This window comes from Pseudophryne corroboree, chromosome 4 (assembly GCF_028390025.1).
Source record: "Pseudophryne corroboree isolate aPseCor3 chromosome 4, aPseCor3.hap2, whole genome shotgun sequence".
Lineage (NCBI taxonomy): Eukaryota > Metazoa > Chordata > Amphibia > Anura > Myobatrachidae > Pseudophryne > Pseudophryne corroboree.
This window is the reverse complement of record NC_086447.1, coordinates 942,391,375-942,407,158: the sequence shown is the minus strand read 5'-3', so window position 1 is coordinate 942,407,158 and position 15,784 is coordinate 942,391,375. Positions and strand designations below refer to the sequence as shown.

General features: G+C 47.2%; 1 protein-coding gene across 2 annotated transcripts in view; it reads right to left on the bottom strand.

Moving 5' to 3' along the window:
* Window positions 1-15,784, bottom strand: part of LYPLAL1 (lysophospholipase like 1) — a 190,077-nt gene that overhangs the window by 114,913 nt on the left and 59,380 nt on the right. Inside the window, exons 7-8 of one of the 2 annotated variants that reach the window (XM_063919123.1) lie at window positions 15,273-15,740; window positions 13,970-14,317 (exon numbers count right to left, since the gene is read on the bottom strand). The exons of the other annotated variant lie outside the window; for it this stretch is intronic. Of the exons in view, the coding sequence (XP_063775193.1) occupies window positions 13,982-14,317; window positions 15,273-15,740 (804 nt within the window). The 3' untranslated portion in view covers window positions 13,970-13,981. Of the gene's footprint in view, window positions 1-13,969; window positions 14,318-15,272; window positions 15,741-15,784 lie in introns of those variants that run through there. 2 annotated transcript variants of the gene reach the window in all.

The window sequence follows — 15,784 nt, the reverse complement described above, 5'->3', positions numbered from 1 at the left end:
GTAGAGACCCTGCTCGACCACAGTGTCCACCTCCCACCGGATCGCGATTTCAACGGGACCCGCCTAGGGGACCCACTTACCTACTCCCTGAGTGCGGCCACGCGATCCAGGAGAACTTTGGCGAGTGTGTGACTAACGGTGAGCAAACCGGAGTCTCCGCTGTAAGTACCCAGCAACCAGGGCGCGTGAGTATACAGCGCCGCTGGGGGAGGTGATGGAGCTGCAGCAGATGTCAGACTGACATCTATCACTGCTGCAGCCATTAAGGTCTTCTATCTTTGCTTAAAAAGCTTCTTCTCAGGGCTACTGTAGCAGCCCACCTGTTGTATGCCTGCTTACTGCAAACTGAGCTCCTGTGCACAGAGGCGGGGTTATAGAGGAGACAGCGCTATGCATCTTGGGAAGGTCAAAGCTTTGAGCCTGTTGGTGCCTCGGCTCAAGATCCTACTCTACACCCCAATGTCATTCCCTGTGGAGCCCAGTGTACCCGGCAGCAGAAATCTTCATAGTCAATGTCCTCCTCATCCTGGTGTACTTCTACAGTGACATCCTCAATCTCACTGTCAGGACGGTGACTGGCAATTTGCAGGGGCGTGCAAATTGTGGAAGGAGCCTTCTCTTCCCATACAGTATTGGAAAGGTCAGGCTTATACATCGCAACCGCAGACACACTTGGACTCTCCTCGGGGATTGGTGATATTTCTGAACGCACAGTTGATTCCTGCGCCTTAACAAGTTTCCTTTTTTTTTTTTTACTCCTCTACAGGGAGGAAGGCTTACAGTACATCTTTATTATGAGACTCAGAACAACCAGTCATAAACACAGGCCGAGGCCTTAGCCTTTCCTTGCCACTTAGAGTAGTGAATGGCATATTTTTCCCGTTAGCTAACTCTACTTTTTTATTTACAGGTTGAGTATCCCATATCCAAATATTCCGAAATACGGAATATTCCGAAATACGGACTTTTTTGAGTGAGAGTGAGATAGTGAAACCTTTGTTTTCTGATGGCTCAATGTACACACACTTTGTTTAATACACAAAGTTATTAAAAATATTGTATTAAATGACCTTCAGGCTGTGTGTATAAGGTGTATATGAAACATAAATGAATTGTGTGAATGTAGACACACTTTGTGTAATACACAAAGTTATAAAAAATATTGGCTAAAATGAGCTCCAGGCTGTGTGTATAAGGTGTATATGTAACATAAATGCATTCTGTGCTTAGATTTAGTTCCCATCACCATGATATCTCACTATGGTATGCAATTATTCCAAAATACGGAAAAATCCCATATCCAAAATACCTCTGGTCCCAAGCATTTTGGATAAGGGAGACTCAACCTGTATCACCATAAAACATTGCTTCTGTGATTTTACATGCCCTCAACGCCATTGGGCATCGGCCTTATCGGCCATCGTTGACTGACTTGCACTGTCAATGTCATGACTAGTGGCAGCAGCTTCAGCACTAGTAGTAGGAAGTGGTTCCTGATCTTTCAATTGTTTGTCCTCAAATTTCTATCAACACGAAGTGAGGTACAGCAACAGCGTCGCACAAATGAGTCAGAAATATATATAATAATTACACACTGGTTTACAACAACAATGTCGCACAAATTAGTCAAATATAAATATATATATATTTATTTATTTTGCCCACCTCTTTTTTCTCATTGAAACCTATTTGCATATCACCTGCTCAATAAACCAGACACATTCGCTTGAATGTGGCCTCCTTGGTTCTTCAAAGAAAGACATTACTGCACCCTCTAAATGGTAAATAAGACCCCCTTAGAATTGAATTTAGTCTAGACCCAATGTAGAGAACAATCGTATTGTAAATTGATCTAAATATCTTCTGCAGTATTGGAGTATTACTACGTTGCATCTTTTCAGACAAGGATAAAACTTTTCTGGACTAAAAATGTCTGGGGACTTTTTTTTTATAGTAATTCATGCTTTCAGTGAGAGGAAAATCTACATGTTAATTTACAATTATAATGTTTTTATTATATAAATTTGTAAGTGAATTATTAAAATAGTCTGAATGAATAGAATTGTTTATGCGCTGTCTTTTGGAAAATAAGAATTTACTTACCGATAATTCTATTTCTCGTAGTCCGTAGTGGATGCTGGGAACTCCGTAAGGACCATGGGGAATAGCTGCACCGCAGGAGACTGGGCACAAAAGTAAAGCTTTAGGACTACCTGGTGTGCACTGGCTCCTCCCCCTATGACCCTCCTCCAAGCCTCAGTTAGGATACTGTGCCCGGACAAGCGTACACAATAAGGAAGGATTCATGAATCCCGGGTAAGACTCATACCAGCCACACCAATCACACCGTACAACCTGTGATCTGAACCCAGTTAACAGCATGATAACATAGGAGCCTCTGGAAAGATGGCTCACAACAACAATAACCCGATTTAGTTAACAATAAATATGTACAAGTATTGCAGACAATCCGCACTTGGGATGGGCGCCCAGCATCCACTACGGACTACGAGAAATAGAATTATCGGTAAGTAAATTCTTATTTTCTCTGACGTCCTAGTGGATGCTGGGAACTCCGTAAGGACAATGGGGATTATACCAAAGCTCCCAAACGGGCGGGAGAGTGCGGATGACTCTGCAGCACCGAATGAGAGAACTCCAGGTCCTCCTCAGCCAGGGTATCAAATTTGTAGAATTTAGCAAACGTGTTTGCCCCTGACCAAGTAGCTGCTCGGCAAAGTTGTAAAGCCGAGACCCCTCGGGCAGCCGCCCAAGATGAGCCCACCTTCTTTGTGGAATGGGCTTTTACAGATTTTGGCTGTGGCAGGCCTGCCACAGAATGTGCAAGCTGAATTGTACTACAAATCCAACGAGCAATAGTCTGCTTAGAAGCAGGAGCACCCAGCTTGTTGGGTGCATACAGGATAAACAGCGAGTCAGATTTTCTGACTCCAGCCGTCCTGGAAACATATATTTTCAGGGCCCTGACTACGTCCAGCAACTTGGAGTCCTCCAAGTCCCTAGTAGCCGCAGGTACCACAATAGGCTGGTTCAGGTGAAACGCTGAAACCACCTTAGGGAGAAATTGAGGACGAGTTCTCAATTCTGCCCTGTCCGTATGAAAAATCAGGTAAGGGCTTTTATAGGATAAAGCCGCCAATTCTGACACACGCCTGGCCGAAGCCAGGGCCAACAGCATTACCACTTTCCATGTGAGATATTTTAAGTCCACAGTGGTGAGTGGTTCAAACCAATGTGATTTTAGGAACCCCAAAACTACATTGAGATCCCAAGGTGCCACTGGAGGCACAAAAGGAGGCTGTATATGCAGCACCCCTTTGACAAACGTCTGAACTTCAGGAACTGAAGCCAGTTCTTTCTGGAAGAAAATCGACAGGGACGAAATTTGAACCTTAATGGACCCCAATTTTAGGCCCATAGACACTCCTGTTTGCAGGAAATGCAGGAATCGACCCAGTTGAAATTCCTCTGTAGGGGCCTTCCTGGCCTCGCACCACGCAACATATTTACGCCAAATTCAGTGATAATGCCTTGCGGTTACATCCTTCCTGGCTTTGATCAGGGTAGGGATGACTTCATCCGGAATGCCTTTTTCCTTCAGGATCCGGCGTTCAACCGCCATGCCGTCAAACGCAGCCGCGGTAAGTCTTGGAACAGACAGGGTCCTTGCTGGAGCAGGTCCCTTCTTAGAGGTAGAGGCCACGGGTCCTCTGTGAGCATCTCTTGAAGTTCCGGGTACCAAGTCCTTCTTGGCCAATCCGGAGCCACGAGTATAGTTCTTACTCCTCTCCGTCTTATAATTCTCAGTACCTTGGGTATGAGAGGCAGAGGAGGGAACACATACACTGACTGGTACACCCACGGTGTTACCAGAGCGTCCACAGCTATTGCCTGAGGGTCCCTTGACCTGGCGCAATACCTGTCTAGTTTTTTGTTGAGGCGGGACGCCATCATGTCCTCCTTTGGTTTTTCCCAACGGTTCACAATCATGTAGAAGACTTCTGGATGAAGTCCCCACTCTCCCGGGTGGAGGTCGTGCCTGCTGAGGAAGTCTGCTTCCCAGTTGTCCACTCCCGGAATGAACACTGCTGACAGTGCTATCACATGATTTTCCACCCAGCGAAGAATCCTTGCAGCTTCTGCCATTGCCCTCCTGCTTCTTGTGCCGCCCTGTCTGTTTACGTGGGCGACTGCCGTGATGTTGTCTGACTGGATCAGCACCGGCTGACCTTGAAGCAGAGGTCTTGCTAGGCTTAGAGCATTGTAAATGGCCCTTAGCTCCAGGATATTTATGTGAAGTGATGTCTCCAGGCTTGACCACAAGCCCTGGAAATTCCTTCCCTGTGTGACTGCTCCCCAGCCTCGCAGGCTGGCATCCGTGGTCACCAGGACCCAGTCCTGAATGCCGAATCTGCGGCCCTCTAGAAGATGAGCACTCTGTAACCACCACAGGAGAGACACCCTTGTCTTTGGTGACAGGGTTATCCGCTGATGCATCTGAAGATGCGATCCGGACCATTTGTCCAGCAGGTCCCACTGAAAAGTTCTTGCGTGGAATCTGCCGAATGGGATTGCTTCGTAGGAAGCCACCATTTTTCCCAGGACCCTTGTGCATTGATGCACTGAGACTTGGCCTGGTTTTAGGAGGTTTCTGACTAGCTCGGATAACTCCCTGGCTTTCTCCTCCGGGAGAAACACCTTCTTCTGGACTGTGTCCAGGATCATCCCTAGGAATAGAAGACGTGTCGTCGGGATCAGCTGCGATTTTGGAATATTGAGAATCCAACCGTGCTGCCGCAACACTACCTGAGATAGTGCTACCCCGACTTCCAACTGTTCCCTGGATCTTGCCCTTATCAGGAGATTGTCCAAGTAAGGGATAACTAAAACTCCCTTCCTTCGAAGGAGTATCATCATTTCGGCCAGTACTTTGGTAAAGACCCGGGGTGCCGTGGACAATCCAAACGGCAGCGTCTGAAACTGATAGTGACAGTTCTGTACAACAAACCTGAGGTACCCTTGGTGAGAAGGGTAAATTGGGACATGGAGGTAAGCATCCTTGATTTCCAGAGACACCATATAATCCCCTTCTTCCAGGTTCGCAATCACCGCTCTGAGTGACTTAATCTTGAACTTGAACCTCTGTATGTAAGTGTTCAAGGATTTTAGATTTAAAATAGGTCTCACCGAGCCGTCCGGCTTCGGTACCACAAACAGCGTGGAATAATACCCCTTTCCCTGTTGCAGGAGGGGTACCTTGATTATCACCTGCTGGGAATACAGCTTGTGAATGGCTTCCAATACCGCCTCCCTGTCGGAGGGAGACGTCGGTAAAGCAGACTTTAGGAAACAGCGAGGGGGAGACGTCTCGAATTCCAATTTGTACCCCTGAGATACCACCTGAAGGATCCAGGGGTCCACTTGTGAGTGAGCCCACTGAGCGCTGAAATTCTTGAGACGGGCCCCCACCGTGCCTGAGTCCGCTTGTAAAGCCCCAGCGTCATGTTGAGGACTTGGCAGAGGCGGGAGAGGGCTTCTGTTCCTGGGAACTGGCTGTTTGCTGCAGCCTTTTCCCTCTCCCTCTGCCACGGGGCAGAAAAGAGGAGCCCTTTGCCCGCTTGCCCTTATGTGGCCGAAAGGACTGCGCCTGATAATATGGCGTCTTCTTATGTTGAGAGGCTACCTGGGGTAAAAATGTGGATTTCCCAGCAGTTGCCGTGGCTACCAGGTCTGATATACATACCCCAAAAAACTCCTCCCCTTTATAAGGCAATACTTCCATATGCCTTTTGGAATCAGCATCACCTGACCACTGCCGCGTCCATAACCCTCTTCTGGCAGAAATGGACAGCGCACTTACTCTTGATGCCAGTCGGCAGATATCCCTCTGTGTATCACGCATATATAGAAATGCATCTTTTAAATGCTCTATAGTCAGTAATATACTGTCCCTGTCTAGGGTATCAATATTGTCCGTCAGGGAATCCGACCAAGCCACCCCAGCACTGCACATCCAGGCGGAGGCGATTGCTGGTCGCAGTATAACTCCCGTATGAGTGTATATACATTTTAGGATATTCTCCTGCTTTCTGTCAGCAGGTTCCTTAAGGGCGGCCGTATCAGGAGACGGCAGTGCCACCTGTTTAGACAAACGTGTGAGCGCTTTATCCACCCTAGGGGGTGTTTCCCAACGTGCCCTATCCTCTGGCGGGAAAGGGTATGATGCCAATAACCTTTTAGGAATTATCAGTTTTTTATCGGGGGAAACCCACGCTTCATCACACACTTCATTTAATTCCTCAGATGCAGGAAAAACTACAGGCAGTTTTTTCCTCACCAAACATAATACCCTTTTTAGTGGTACTTGTATTATCAGAAATATGTAAAACATTTTTCATTGCCTCAATCATGTAACGTGTGGCCCTACTGGAAGTCACATTCGTCTCTTCATCGTCGACACTGGAGTCAGTATCCGTGTCGGCGTCTGTGTCTGCCATCTGAGGTAACGGGCGTTTTAGAGCCCCTGATGGTCTTTGAGACGCCTGGACAGGCACAAGCTGAGTAGCCGGCAGCCTCATGTCATCAACCGTCTTTTGTAAAGAGCTGACACTGTCACGTAATTCCTTCCATAAGCCCATCCACTCAGGTGGCGACTCCCTAGGGGGTGACATCTCTATTACAGGCAATTGCTCCACCTCCACATCATTTTCCTCCTCAAACATGTCGACACAATCGTACCGACACACAGCACACACACAGGGAATGCTCTGATAGAGGACAGGACCCCACTAGCCCTTTGGGGAGACAGAGGGAGAGTATGCCAGCACACACCAGAGCGCTATATATAAACAGGGATAACCTTATAGAAGTGTTTTTCCCCTTATAGCTGCTGTTATGTTAATACTGCGCCTAATTAGTGCCCCCCTCTCTTGTTTTACCCTTTTCTGTAGTGCAGGACTGCAGGGGAGAGTCAGGGAGACGTCCTTCCAGCGGAGCTGTGAGGGAAAATGGCGCCCGTGTGCTGAGGAGATAGGCTCCGCCCCCTTCTCGGCGGACTTTTCTCCCGCTTTTTGCTATATTCTGGCAGGGGTTAAAATACATCCATATAGCCCTGGGGGTTATATGTGATGTATTTTCGCCAGCCAAGGTGTTTTTATTGCTGCTCAGGGCGCCCCCCCCCCCAGCGCCCTGCACCCTCAGTGACCGGAGTGTGAAGTGTACCTGAGGAGCAATGGCGCACAGCTGCAGTGCTGTGCGCTACCTTGGTGAAGACTGGATGTCTTCTGCCGCCGATTTTCCGGACCTCTTCTTGCTTCTGGCTCTGTAAGGGGGCCGGCGGCGCGGCTCTGGGACCGGACTCCGAGGCTGGGCCTGTGTTCTGTCCCTCTGGAGCTAATGGTGTCCAGTAGCCAAGAAGCCCAAGCTGGCTGCAAGCAGGCAGGTTCGCTTCTTCTCCCCTTAGTCCCTCGATGCAGTGAGCCTGTTGCCAGCAGGTCTCACTGAAAATAAAAAAACCTAAAACTAAACTTTTTCTAAGAAACTCAGGAGAGCCTCCTAGAATGCACCCTTCTCGGCCGGGCACAAAAATCTAACTGAGGCTTGGAGGAGGGTCATAGGGGGAGGAGCCAGTGCACACCAGGTAGTCCTAAAGCTTTACTTTTGTGCCCAGTCTCCTGCGGAGCCGCTATTCCCCATGGTCCTTACGGAGTTCCCAGCATCCACTAGGACGTCAGAGAAATATAATTATTAATTAATGTTGCATATTTTAAGCAATCCAGAGTTGCTTTCTGGAATCTACATTGATTGGCTTTATAAGGTGATCAACAGGGCTGTTCTATATCATTATATTTTTGTACTGAAGTTTTTGCACAAAATACATTATATTGTATAATATCACTAACAACAATGCACAGACACTCTTAGGGATCCATTCAAGGCCCTTCAAGCGTATGGTATCTTCAGACTTGTTGTTTTTTGTTGACCTCATAGGGTCAGTAGCCAATCATATTTCTATTGCACTGGTTTCTGTAATTTGGAGCATCATACCCAAGCTATTTTAATTTTCATTAAAAGACTACACCTTTCTTCTGCCCACTGCCGCTGGTGTGTTTGGCCGTAGTAACTGCAATGAAAGAACAGGGGAGAAAACTGACCTGAAGGCAACAGTGACTCAAGTGACCAAGTGGGACAGCACTGGCATGCAGAGGCGCCTCTCAGAGCAGTAGGCGACTACTCCGGGCTGCACTCCGGTCAGGTAACCACTGGAGAAAGTGATGGTCTAGTGGGCACCAGCCTGCCAGCAGTGGAGAGTTGAAGGTTGAAAAACTTTGAAAAATCAAAATGGTTTTTCCCACGCACCCCAAGGGCTATTAGTGACCAGACCTGTACACCATAGGGTAAGAGACAATTTAAGAGACCTTAGTTAGATATAATTTACAAAAAAAATATGATAAGCCTCCAGGCCACGTCAAGGCATCTTTATTACTGGAGGTCCCTAATACTAAGTCTAAGTCCATGGTGCGGACCCGAACATAGCTGGCTCTGACCCAACCACCCCAGGGTGGCACACCATTGAAATACTAAAGTGTTAATATGAAAGAAGCAAGAGCTGTGTGTTAAAAAGTGACACAAAAATAAGGGTGTTCGTAAAATACTCAAAAGAGTAGTGTTAGTGGAAACATACATAGAACTGTTACAAAAGTGCTAAATAAATATTATGGTGTGCTAGCCCAAGGCAGCCCGGCCACCCCAAACTCACACAGCAATATTATGTTCACTAAGAGTATGATAACGGCACATAAAAAATATATCCAGATTGAGAGCTAAGCTTACCTGGAGTCACCCCTGTATCTGCCAAATGGTACTACAGGACCCAGCATGCCCTCCCAATGATGGCCCCATCTATGCCTTTCTGAACCGCAATATATAATGAAAAACTGCTCAATTTAAACTGGTAACATTACTCCGATGCTGCAAGAGGGTGTTACTCTAGACAAGAAAAAACAAAAGGGTTTTTCCCACACACCCCAAGGACTAGATAGAGCAGAAGACTAAAGGTGGGTACACACTAGTAGATATATCTGCAGATATATCTATGGACGGATCGGGCAGTGTGTTGACCATACGCACTGCCCGATCCGTCGGGGACTGACGTCATGAACTGGGCGGGCGTGTACACACGCCCGCCCAGTTCAGCTGTCAATCACCGCCGACCTCCGCAGCATGTGTACGGGCGGTCGGCCGACCGCCGTACACACAGCGACGCACCAATATATCAGTAGATATATTGGCTGTCGGCTGTGCTGCGGGGCCCACGTGATACGTCTGTGAACGACGGAGTTCACAGACATATCGGCCGTACACACTGGCCGACGGACCCGCGATATATCGGCCATTCAAGAGAACGGCCGATATATCGGCCAGTGTGTACGGGCCTTAAGACCCTGGGTTGCACTCCTGTCAGGTAACCCCTGGAACCGAAACCCCCCCAAACATTGCGATCTGAGTGAGGTGCTCTGTCTGCTGTATCCGAAAGGGGTGCTCTCTGTCTGCTGTATCTGATAGGGGTGCTCTCTCGGTCTGCTGTATCTGAAAGGGGTGCTCTCTCTGCTGTTTCTGAAGAAGGGGTGCTCTCTCTGTCTGCTGTATCCGAAAGGGGTGCTCTCTCTGCTGTATCTGAAGAAGGGGTGCTCTCTGTCTGCTGTGTCTGAAAGGGGTGCTCTCTCTGTCTGCTGTATATGAAAGGGGCGCTCTCCCTGTCTGCTGTATCTGAAAGGGGTGCTCTCTCTGCTGTATATGAAAGGGGCGCTCTCTCTGTCTGCTGTATATGAAAGGGGTGCTCTCTCTGTCTGCTGTATCTGAAAGGGGTGCTCTCCCTGTCTGCTGTATCTGAAAGGGGTGCTCTCCCTGTCTGCTGTATCCGAAAGGGGTGCTCTCTCTGCTGTATCTGAAGAAGGGGTGCTCTCTGTCTGCTGTGTCTGAAAGGGATGCTCTCTCTGTCTGCTGTATATGAAAGGGGCGCTCTCTCTGTCTGCTGTGTCTGAAAGGGGTGCTCTCTCTGTCTGCTGTATCTGAAAGGGGTGCTCTCTCTGTCTGCTGTATCTGAAAGGGGCGCTCTCTGTCTGCTGTATCTGAAAAGGGGCACTCTCTGCCTGCTGTATCTGAAAAGGGGCGCTCTCTGCTGTATCTGAAAAGGGGCACTCTCTCTGTGCTGTATCTGAAAGGGGTGCTCTCTCTCTCTGTGTTGTATCTGAAAAGGGGCGCTCTCTCTGTGCTGTATCTGAAAGGGGTGCTCTCTCTCTGTGCTGTATCTGAAAGGGGTGCTCTGTCTACTGTATCTGAAAGAGGGGCTCTCTCTCTCTCTGTCTGCTGTATATGAAAGGGGTGCTCTCTCTGCTGTATCTGAAAGGGGTGCTCTCTCTGCTGTATCTGAAAGGGACGCTCTCTCTCTCTCTCTGCTGTATCTGAAAGGGGCGCTCTCTGTCTGCTGTATCTGAAAGGGGTGCTCTCGCTGTCTGCTGTATCTGAAAGGGGTTCTCTCTCTGTCTGCTGTATCTGAAAGGGGCGCTCTCTCTGTCTGCTGTATCTGAAAGGGGCGCTCTCTCTGTCTGCTGTATCTGAAAGGGGTGCTCTCTATGTCTGCTGTATATGAAAGGGGTGCTCTCTATGTCTGCTGTATCTGAAAAAGGGGTGCTCTCTATGTCTGCTGTATCTGAAAAAGGGGTGCTCTCTCTCTTTGTGCTGTATCTGAAAGGGGCGCTCTCTCTGTCTGCTGTATCTGAAAGGGGTGCTCTCTCTCTTTGTGCTGTATCTGAAAGGGGCTCTGTCTGCTGTATCTGAAAGGGGTGCTCTCACTCTTTGTGCTGTATCTGAAAGGGGTGCTCTCGCTCTTTGTGCTGTATCTGAAAGGGGCTCTGTCTGCTGTATCTGAAAGGGGTGCTCTCTCTGTCTCCTGTATCTGAAAGGGGTGATCTGTCCATCCATCCAGGGGCTCTGCCCCAGTGTAAAATTGAAATAACAGCAAAAAAACAAAATAAATATTAAAATGATTAAAAAAATATATATATTTTTTTTGTGCTGTACCCCACCAGTGTACTATACAATTTTTATTTTATTTCATCAGTACTGTGACACTGCCGGTCAGACCGCAATATATTATTTCCTACTCGTGTTGTGCGGTGCAGTCTGTGAAGTCAACCGCCGTATGTATTATACAGTATTGTTGACTCATTTGTGCGAAGCTGTTGATGAAGTCAACCGCAGTGTGTAATTATTATAATATATAGCCAACTCATTTGTGTGACACTAACCGCCGGTATGTGATATAAAAAATACTTCTACATATTTCTGACTCATTTGTGTGGCGCTGTTGGCGAAGTAAACCGCAGTGTGTATTATATTTCTGACTCATTTGGGCAAAGCTGTCGGTGAAGTCAACCGCAGTGTGTAATTATTATATTTCCAGTGACTGGATATTAAGCCTTTTGCGGCCGTGAGCATGTGAAATGCCAGGTTTATTGAGCATCTATTCAATTCTGGAGCAGGTATCAGAGCAGAAGTATCCATGGACCATAAGGGACTGGCAACTCTAGAACCGATATCAGGTTAGCAATGTTTCTTCTCTGGGCAGGCCCACCATATGTGACAGAGGGGTCTCTGTGGCCGCAGTTCCTCCAGCATCCAGAGGTACATGTGCTGAGCATTCTAATTAATCTATGGTATTATGCCAGTGGTAATATATCTGGTAGGATTTCTTCTTAATTAGGGTGGTGATTTTGTTTCTGGTTATTCTCTCAGTCACCTCCTCCCAATAGCCTACTGTCAGCAAAGCGGTTAAGGGGGGGGGGGGGGGGGGGGTGTTAGGCACTATTATCCATAGCCAGCACCCCCAGAGGGTTAGCCCTATCCAACACTCGCAGAGGGTTAGGTTAGGGCAGGCATGTCCAAACTGTGGCCCTCCAGCTGTTGAGAAACTACACATCCCAGCATGCCCTGACATAGCTTTTGCATTCTCTGACAGCAAAACTGTGTCAGGGAATGCTGGGATATGTTTTTTCACAACAGCTGGAGGGCCGCAGTTTGGACATGTCTGGGTTAGGGGGAAGGGGTAAAATACCCCCGTCCAGCGTCTGTATTCTCACTATTGGGATGCCGTTGTCAGTCATGTGACTGCCGGCATTTCATACCCAACTCTGGTATATAGCGCTATAGGCGAAGAAGTCATTCTGTTGCCCGCAGGGACCCATCTGTTGGAAAACCAGGACACATGAATCTCTAGAAAGCAAATAGCGATGGTAAGGAATATTGTATAGGTCTATAGAGAGTCCTGACCAGCAATCTCCCCACAGTCGGTCACAGACTGCCGCAGAGACACCATGTTGGAACCGCATTAGCGGTCAAGAAAGAACATAAGATAAAACCAGACATTTCATTGTTAAATCATGTTTTAATACACATTTTCTTACATCAACTTTCATAATGTTATAGGACACTTATTTAGCAATATTTCAAAATATAAACTGGAAATCAATTTTTTTCAAAAAAATAATAGTAACAACATTCTCTAGTTTACAGCTTGAAAATAAAAAATGTCTCCTCAAAGTAACACTAACACACGTGTGACTATTAGACAATATAAAAGGTACATGTAACTAGGCGTTCTAAGGCATCGAGCCTAAAACACAGACATAGAAAACACTGTCCGGCATAGCACCCCTGCCTCACCTGTGGGTACCTCTGGCTCCAGGCCAGTGTCTTGCAGGGATGGGTGCATACACTGAGATTTTTTTACATTCTATTTAACACAGCATGATTAATACTTGCCCAATACTGGTCGCGAGACCACCCAGGACCGAACTCTGGAACATTTGTTCTGGGCCACTGCTGTATAAATGGTCTAACACTGCACCCTCTGTGGCCTGCCAACCCCCCCCCCCCCCCTCCTCCTCCCCCCATTCAGACCTGGGGACAAACCACCATCCTATCCGTATGAAGTCAAAACTCATTAAAGACCAATCAGAAGCAGGAGATTTCATTAGTTCAAACCACATTTGTTGGGAGTCAGGAAGGGAGCTGGACAGGATCATGTGGAGTTGATACAGTTTAATTACTCAAAGGGGTTGATATAAATAATTAGCGTAGTCTGAAAGGGAAGTTCGTCTGCAAATATGTAGAGCTAAATGAATAATGTATTACCTTCTGACTAGTTTATAGTAACAGAGCAGCTATATATTCTCAACACTCCATGTTGGTAGTGGAGCCCCGGCCTGACAGCACTAACCAGTAACAACCGCTGCAGTGCGCCTCTCACCGTTCCGCAACCCGTTCCTCCATAGACGAAGGCGTCTCATTTGCTACCGAATCTTCCAGCTCATGATGGTGGTGTTTATTTTTATTTATTTTTAAAAGCACTATTAACGATACATAGTTTGCCAAGTGTCACGTGACTACCATGGCAACCACAGTCACGGCATACGCTAGTGAGCAGGGAAGCTTTGGGGCACGTCTCTTCTCAGCATGCGCTTTCACTGCTACCATGTGTATAGGGGGGAGGACGAAGATCATGTAATCCTTGTCCTGGGAATGAACCAGAGTCCTGCGACGACTCGAGCTAGCGGAGTAGCCACCATATCAGACCCCACCACAGAGAGAGTGTGCAAAGAAAACATTAGGAGGAGGAGGACGTAGAAGTAGAAAAATCAGATGCTTGATAAGAAGGCAGGGAACCGGCTTGTGGGACTGCAGCTTTAAAAAACAGAAATCACATTTGCGGTATGTAGGAGAATGACGACCGTGGGCTCCAATATTCTCAGTAACAAAACAATGAGATAGGAAGAAACAGAAAGATCCCGATGATCCACCGATAGTCCAGGTGGCAATACACCATGGCTGGGTGTGACAGTCTGTTGGGCACAGGTAGAAGTAAAACCAAAAGGGGGGGGGGGGGGGGGGGGGGGGGGGCTCAGCTGATCGGGTTAGGCGGGTAGTACTGATCGGAGTACTCTGCAACGTAGGTTTCTTCATTTATTTGGTTTAACATTCCCTTGTATAAAATGTCTGTTATGAGAACCTCCGCAATCAGTCTTTGTTTTTCCTCCATCCGCCGCAGCTTTGACGCAACAGTGATCCCAAATGCGTCATACTCGTCATCGTTCTTAGAGAGAATGGCTGCAGCCTGAGAGAGGAGCTCGTTGCTTAAATCGTCCTCCTTGTACATCTTTCTTTTCTTCTGCTTCCTCATAGGAATAACTTCCTGTATCTCGAAGTCCACGTCATCTGATTGGCTGTTGCTGGTTACCTACATTAGACACACAAAAATAAATCAATCAGGATTTAAATCAATGTTCAAGGGGGTTTACCATCCAATTGAATCCCTCCCAGGGGGTGTCCAGGGGGGGAAACACAATAAGAAGCCTACAGGAATTAACCACTGGGCAAAAGCAGCAGAATGCTTGGTACATAAGGGAAAAGCGGGGAAATTCCCAAAACGTCTGTTTTCAAACGCACTTTCCCTTTAGTACATCCCGCCCAAAGAGTGAAACAGAGACACCCACATTTATAGAAACAAATAAACAGAGAGATAGAGAGGAGACAGACACACACAAAAAAAGAGAAACACAAAACACACAGAGAGAAAGGTACACACAGAGAGACAAAAGCACACGGAGAAATATAACCACACATAAATCTGTACAGAGAGAGAGAGAGAGAGAGAGAGAGAGAGAGAGAGAGAGAGAGAGAGAGAGAGAGAGAGAGAGAGAGAGAGAGAGAGAGAGAGAGAGAGAGAGAGAGAGAGAGAGAGGACACAAAAACACACAGGGCCAGGTTCATGGACTGTAAGCCACAATTGGACGAGGTTTTTTTCTTTGGCGCACACGTCAGGGTTGCACTGCGACATTGCCGCATTGTATTTGCGACGGCGGTCACAGAGCGGATATATTCACAAAGTGATCAGCAGTCAGGGACCGTGTGGGCAGTAAGGGGTGCGGCAACTCAAATGTAGGCGTATTGCGACTGTTTCGACTCTCTCTTTTGCAACTCCAATCATGTATGCTTCAGTTAAGGCTCCAACGTCTTCGTTTCATCCTGGCTGCTGCGACATTTGCGTACTGGATCGAAGCAGCGACAGTATTTGCGACCATCTTTGAATCAGGCTCACAGAGCGATAAAGACAGACAAGAGTGGAAGTGTTATACACCCCGTAACGGCCCATTGTGGCCACTGCAGTAATACAAGAACGGAACATGTAATACCTGAGACAAGTTTGTAGATTCCTCCAGGGTTTCCAGGTTCTCGTCGGCGTGTTCATCCTCCTGCCTCGCTTTGTGGGTCTCTTGGCTCGAGGTGGACAAGGACTTCCTTGGAAGATCCTGACCAATAGTAAATTTCAGTAGGTCGTAATACCACAGCCGTGGCACGTAGATGTCCTGCACGCAGGCCGCAGACTTTTTGGATACTTGTACCTTATTAAATTCTTTTTTGAAGACTGTTCTCAAATTTGCAATCTTATGTTTAACAAATTGGATATTTGCCGTCGGACAAACGCTCTTACAGAGGCCTACTAGCTTCTCATAGGCTTTCGATCTTTTCTGTTTATTAGAATAATCGGAGTATTTAACATTCCACAAACATGGAAACGATCGATACGCGTCTATAAATTCTTTTAGGAATTGAGGATTCATAAGATACTCGGAGTACATTTTCTTCTTTGAAAGATCCATCTTAAAAAACAAACAAAAAAAAAAAAACAGATTACGTATGCACA